Source organism: Colobus angolensis, unplaced genomic scaffold (genome assembly GCF_000951035.1).
Source record: "Colobus angolensis palliatus isolate OR3802 unplaced genomic scaffold, Cang.pa_1.0 Scaffold134, whole genome shotgun sequence".
Lineage (NCBI taxonomy): Eukaryota > Metazoa > Chordata > Mammalia > Primates > Cercopithecidae > Colobus > Colobus angolensis.
This window is the reverse complement of record NW_012114422.1, coordinates 6,752,022-6,759,340: the sequence shown is the minus strand read 5'-3', so window position 1 is coordinate 6,759,340 and position 7,319 is coordinate 6,752,022. Positions and strand designations below refer to the sequence as shown.

The 7,319-nt window shown below is 32.2% G+C and overlaps 1 protein-coding gene across 2 annotated transcripts in view; it reads left to right on the top strand.

Moving 5' to 3' along the window:
• The window catches only part of CSMD3 (CUB and Sushi multiple domains 3), a 1,254,780-nt gene that overhangs the window by 1,163,941 nt on the left and 83,520 nt on the right, over positions 1–7,319 (top strand). For both annotated transcript variants that reach the window (XM_011934353.1, XM_011934352.1), the window contains 2 exons: positions 1,105–1,293; positions 6,254–6,439. In XM_011934353.1, coding sequence (XP_011789743.1) covers positions 1,105–1,293; positions 6,254–6,439 — 375 coding nt within the window. The remainder of the gene's footprint in view (positions 1–1,104; positions 1,294–6,253; positions 6,440–7,319) is intronic.

The window sequence follows — 7,319 nt, the reverse complement described above, 5'->3', positions numbered from 1 at the left end:
AAAAAAAAAAAAAAAAAAAGAAATATAGGATATAACCAGTCATCTTGAAGAATTTTCATTATTGAGCTTATGTTTCTGTAATATGAACAATGTAAATGTCTTTTTATTAAAGTTTTGTCCAAATAGGGCATTTAAAAGTCAGCACATTAAATTCATGATACATAATATAAAAGAAAACTATTCAAATTAAACAATTATAAGCATTAGATTGACCATGTTATAGACCAATCCTTGTTCTTATTATTTCTGACAAAGTTGGATATAAATATAATGCAAATATCACTTTTAGCCCTCAAGAACAGCTTGACATATTGAATATGTATTTTTGCCTTTAGAAATAACAGGTTATGACATATATATCCTAAGTCCAATTTGTTTCTTACTATTTACCCCCAAAGCCCCATTTTTCTCAGATGAATTCATTAAAGTTTCAAAAGGTAAATGGAACCTGCCGTGCTGAATATTCTCAAAAGTACATATATAAGAAAAAGCTATTTGACATTATCTGTTGGCATTTCAAACATCAGGAGATGAAAAACTTTTTTATTTTATTGGCAATTTCTATCATAATATGTAAATGTTCTTGACAGATTGGAAACCCTTTAACAGACTGGGAAAGAGGATTATGGAATGTGAGGGATTATTATAGACATCAACCAAAATGAAATGTATGACCTAACATGATAGAAGTGTCTGGATATAACTTCGAAGTGCCATGTAAACAACATGCTCTAAAATATAGCTACCAAGGCTGTGGCATTTAGGTCCCCCAAATGACAGGAAATGCAGTTTCCAAAATTCAATTAGATATTTGTTGGGCTTTTGAACCTCCAGGGTGTTTTGAAAATACATTTCAATTCAGAAGACATTTTAGGTGACAATATAAATTGGAAGAAAGCTCAGAGTTAATTATGTCTCCCAAAAGTTATGTCAGTAGATTATTTTCAAAAGAGGATAGAGCACAATATGAAGTTCATATGAATTAAAATTTATATAGATGACCACTGACCTACTTTTAAGCACTAGTCGCTGTATAGGTATTTATCACTTTGGGTAATAACTTCTGGGTCATTAATTAAACAGCATGTTTTTTCTTTTGAAAAGCTTTCTACTGTAGTACACCAGAATCCCCACCTCATGGATATATTATCAGTCAGACAGGTGGGCAGCTTAACAGTGTGGTCCGTTGGGCCTGTGATCGAGGATTCCGACTTGTTGGAAAAAGCAGTGCTGTGTGCAGAAAGTCTTCCTATGGGTATCATGCATGGGATGCGCCGGTCCCTGCCTGTCAAGGTGAAGTATATTATGCCAAAATGAACAAAAACATTAATATGAAATTAGCACCATTTAACTTTTTCATTTGGATCACTAACATTTCTGAGAATAGAAATATTCGGAAGCATATTGTGAACTCTTTTCGTAAAAACAAGGCATAACATCGCAGAATGATACATTCCAAGGGAAAGATACATACTGTTTTATAATTCTTCATTATTGTTATTCAACTTATATGCCTTGACTTTTGCCCCGTGTATGCATACTTTATTCATACATCTTCCATTCCAGTTACTTTGTTGTCATATAATTATTGAAACAGAGAGGGAGACTGAGATAGTGTGAAGTCTACAGAGAGGTAATAGAGAATAAGAATGGGCAAGTACACTGAAGACTAAGTTTCACTCTTAGCATGCAAAATTTGCTCTCACAGCAACAAATTTAAAAGAAAAATGTAACCCACCACCTGGTTATTTTTTTCTTCAGTGGTACAGATAGCACAACAGAGATATCAGAGATATGTTTTTTATTTTTCTTTGTATTTTGTCAAAAATCGAGGCACTGAGCATTATATCATGCCGCAAAAAAGAATAACAAGCTTGTTAATCAAAAGATGGCATGTTTTAGAGTTTTTGATTAAGACTTGTTTTTATGGGAGGCTGAGGCCAGAGAATGACTTCAACCCAGGAGGCGGAGGTTGCAGTGAACTGAGATTGTAACACTGCAATTGCACTCCAGCTTGGGCAACAAGAACGAAACTCGGTCTCAAAAAAAAAGGGCTTGTTTTAAATAGTAGTTGAGTCTCTTACCTAAGCGTAACCATAGTCATAAAGACAAGTTCAAACATCAGCTACATAGAAAAGTTAATGCCATTGGACTTTGAAAATTTTAAAATACTTAATTCATTACATTATTTTATCAAGATGAAAATTAATTTTGTATTTTATTTAACTCTACACATCATGTAAATATACAGATAGCAACTTTGAACTCTCACATGAAAAAATGCAGGATACTCTAGGTTAATAAATAAGAAGTCTTATTAGCTATTTTTTGGTGGGAATTTATAAAAAACAAAAAAGTAAGATAGGTAATTAAAATTTAAAATCAACCATTTGCAAGTTAAAATTTACTAAGGAATAGGTATTACCAGGCACTTGAAATGGCTTCTTTTACCTATTAGAGTGCAATTTGTAATTCATAAAAAGATAGCTTTCAAAGGCATATGTAAACAAATTCAAAATGAAAGAATTATTGTTTCTTGTGTTGATGCAAGGAAACATTAATCACTTATTAGGATTCTGGGAAGCACCATTACCTTAATGGGTTGTCAACACTGAAGGCATTTACTTCATGTGAAATAGATACATTTTAATAACATATTAAAACAACTGCTTTCCTTCGACTAATGAATAGCAGGAGTATTTATAGTTTCTTAGTATTAACTAATTTCCCAGAATTAGTTTGGGAAAGAATTTTGATCCCAAATTTCATAATCGAATTAAAAAACATAAAATAAGCTTATATCATATATATTTTAAATAACCATTAAAATGCTCCAAATTTTATTTTTTTCATTTTAAACTTTTGTATTTTAGTTACATAATGGTTGATTTTATTTATATTTATTTATTTTTGAGATAGGGTCTCGCTCTGTCGCCCGAGCTGGAGTGCAGTGGCCGGATCTCAGCTCACTGCAAGCTCCGCCTCCCGGGTTTATGCCATTCTCCTGCCTCAGCCTCCCGAGTAGCTGGGACTACAGGCACCCGCCACCTCGCCCGGCTAGTTTTTTGTATTTTTAGTAGAGACGGGGTTTCACAGTGTTAGCCAGGATGGTCTCGATCTCCTGACCTCGTGATCCGCCCGTCTCGGCCTCCCAAAGTGCTGGGATTACGGGCTTGAGCCACCGCACCATTTTGTGAGAATAATTGACTATCATGTAAAATAAAAATACCCCATGCTTTCTGAAATTTGAAATTGCTTTGTAGAATTAGTGCTATAATTTCATTGAAATTTACATATGGAGTCATTTTCTCAATGTCCTTAATTTAAAATTATTTTACAATTTGAATAGGAAAGTTGAAATATAGTTTAAAAATGAGATGTTTGGTAAAGTAAAATGATAAAATATATGTAAATCATGCAGCCATTTCCAAAAATTTATCTTTTTTAATTGTTAAAACAGAAAAAGATTATGAAAAAATATTTACAGGATATGACCTCTACTTGGACATAACTAATTGAAATGAAATGTTTATATGTCATTTGGAAGAGCTATTTGCGTAATGCACCTTTTATTTCAAATTTATTTTGCATTTTTCAGTCATTTTTCTTTTTCTTGCTTCTTAGGTCTTCTTATACATCCTTACTTTTGAGCTATAAAGTTACACAATGTGAGCATAAAGGTAGAAAATTAGTCAGCTGTATCTATTTGGGTTTGGTCAGGTGTTTTATTTATTTTTGTTCTCATCAAACAACCATTTATTGATCCCCCCCTCCCAAAGATTGAACCATCCCCATGCATGCAATTAAGTATTATGCAGTGTTCTGTGGAAACTCACTTTGTATTCTCTGTCTCATTTTTAATTTGTGATTTCCTGAGAGTTGTATAGACAACTCTCTTTTACAACCACTCAATTATGATGACTTTTCTTCTGAACTGGATTTATTTTCTTTCTTTTCTTCTTTTAAAAAAAAATTAGTTGAGAAGTTAAATTATAAGCTATCCATAGGCACAGGAATTGTCCCACTATTTTGGTACGTTGTCTCTTTTTAGCTCTAAAATGAAACCATGTTTTACTAAACATATATGTGGAATCTATACTATTTAACTATACCTCTTTTTACTTTGACCTAGATTCAATCTATACTACACCAACAATGAATAGTTAATTTTTAAAAATCGGTAAATACATGATCTTTGGCAGGGAGATTGTGTATAACAACTTGAAATTCCCAAAAGTTCTAAGTGAAAATGTAAACTTTGCTTTAACAGACATCAGGGAACCATTTACTTTTCAACACTATTTTAGAGGTTCTGTAATTAGAAAGCAGGGATAATAACATGATTATATGAGATTGCATATACAATGTAAGTCAGCATTACAGCTTTTCTGTTCATAATTTACAGTTTACTAAATTACAAAAGATCAGCTATTCAGCAGTAGGGATTCTGCCATTCAGTTTTGACAATTTTGTATAGATTTCACTGAGGTTTTTCATTTTATATTTAATTCATATGGGTTAATGAAAATTAAGCAGCAAAATGGTAAATTTTATAAGAGAAGTGGAAACAATTTTTGGTTGAAATGGAAGGTGGGTGATAGTACATAGCATTTATAATATTTAAACTAAACTCATATCTTTCTGTACTTTATTTCTTCTGTTATGAGAGAAAATATAAATCTGTAATTCTTTGTATGAAACCTGTAAGCTAGATATCTTTCATAATACAGAAGCCTTCTTATTTTATAACAATAATGCAATACATATGTCAGATATTACATAACTCCAATTGGTTCTAGGACGACATTCATATCCAAATACATTAGTCTTTCTGTGGAGATACGTATAAATATGTACTCTGAGTGTGATACATAAAGATACAGATAGGCCAGGTGCAGTGGTTCACGCCTGCAATCCCAGCACTTTGGAAGGTAGAGGCCACTGGACTGCTTGAGCCTAGGAGTTTGAGAGCAGCCTGGCCAACATGTGTCTACAAAAAAGTACAAATATTAGCTAGACCTGGTGGTGTGTGCCTGTGATCCTAGATACTCAGGAGGTTGAAGGTAGGAGGACTGCTTGAGCCCAGGAGGTGGAGGCTGCAGTGAGCCAAGATCCCGCCACCAACTCCAGCCTGGGAAAAAGAGTAGGACCATGTCTCAAACAAACAATTGGCCAGGTATGGTGGCACGCACCTGTAGTCCCAGCTACTAGGGTGCTGAGGTATAAGTTTTGCACTCCAGCCAGGTGACAGATTGAGACCTCCATCTCCAAAAAAAAAAAAAAAAAAAAAAGAAAAGAAAAGAAAAGAAAAAGAAAGAAAAATATCTGACTTTAATTGAGGTATTGCTACCGAATATATACTTTGAAAGATATGTATATATTATTTGAAAGATTATGTGGTTTTTCTTTTTGTAAATGCCAATTGTGTACTTATGGGGCAAAAATGATAAAAAATCAATTTTATGGGATTTTTCTGTAGTCTTTTAAAGTTATAAGGTATAAAATATCTTATATACAACAAACTAAACGAATATAAAATTTTACATTATTCTTACATCATAGTAAAACTAATTTTCACCTAAATCAAATGTATTGTAGATAAAAATCAAGACATCTAAGACACATCAGTGAAATTCAGGAAGATTCTAACTAGGTTTTTAAGACAGTAAGTCCTGGCCTTATATTTATTAAACATATCCAATATACACGATACTTTGTGGATGGTGTCCCAGCTCATAGATTTTGGCTGTTCCTAAGACAGAAATAGACAGCTTTCAGGTAAAATAAATCTATTTGTTTTATTCCTGGCCAAAATGATGATGCATATTGGTTGCCACTCTCTTTAAAATATTTAATATTTATCTGTCAAATTGAATTAATCAAACTTCCTATATGATGGTCCAGTCATGGGCTTGCATTAGAGATACTCTTTACCTAACTTGCGTTCTCATATAATCTATACAAATGCTGATAACCATACAGATGATAACCAGAAACTAAGTAAGAAACCAAGAAATAAAGCATTAACAATGTATGGATTCATCAATTTGTAAGCATTACTAAATAAGAGTTTGGAATAACTTATTCAAAATATTATGGTTCACAGAGTATTTCTTTGAGATATTGTGAGATTGTCTCAGAGGAATAAAAAAAAATCCTAATTAGTTTTGCATGTTTTACAGTTCAGCAGACTTACCTAATAAATTAAACATTTTTCTGTGTATATGATTTTGCATGTGTGTATTTATTCTAGCAATTTCCTGTGGGATTCCTAAAGCTCCAACAAATGGAGGAATACTAACAACAGACTACTTGGTAGGAACGCGAGTTACTTATTTTTGTAATGATGGATATCGATTGTCATCCAAGGAACTTACCACAGCTGTATGCCAATCAGATGGAACATGGAGCAATCATAACAAGACCCCTCGCTGTGTTGGTATGTGTGTCAAGGGAATTTCATCACTTGTTCTTCTTTTGGTATTTTATATGATCTGAAATTTTATGTATTGTAGAATTGTAAAAAACAATCCCTAAACTGAAATGTGATGTCTAAGACAGAAATAAAAGTTAAGTAAGCTATCTTGTACCATGAAGTACTAGAAGAGAGTACAAGGACTTTTCAATCATTTTTGGAAACCTCAGAATACTTATGTCCAAAAAGGCACTTTTATTTTATACAATAAAGTTTTATTTTGTAAAAAGTCATCCTTTAGTCAACATGTGTTTTCAGTACATAATCCCTTGAGAAAAATTTTTAAAGATTGTGTTAATAAAATGATACTTTGATATATTCCACTCTGATTTTTATAAGGATAAATAATGTTGCAGAAATTATCCATAACTTTAAACTTTTGTTGATATTCTTCTGGTTACTTACACTTAGAAGAGTTCCTATTGCTGTCGCTATTACTTCACTAGGTAAATAAGTTTACATAATGATAAGACATTAATTCTGGTAAGGATTTGGTAGCAAAAAAAAAATAGAAAATGTTGATTTAAATAAATTAGTGAATTTTCTCTATATTTCAATTATTTTTTTCTCATTTAGTACTAACATTTCCACTTAGCTGTGATTTCATTTAAAACGAAGATTGTCCAATTGTTTGCACTCTCAGATAGATATCTAATAAGGCTTCTACTTACCTTGAATAAGTTTTGAATTAACTAAAGTTGATATCACGACTCTTGCATAAAAAGGTCATTCTCATCAAAAAAATTTCCTCAAAATATAGTCTTTTCTAAAGTTATAAAGAAATAAGGGAGTAGAAGTAAGCCAACAATTGGGATTCTAAGTAGATAGAATAATAAGTACAAGA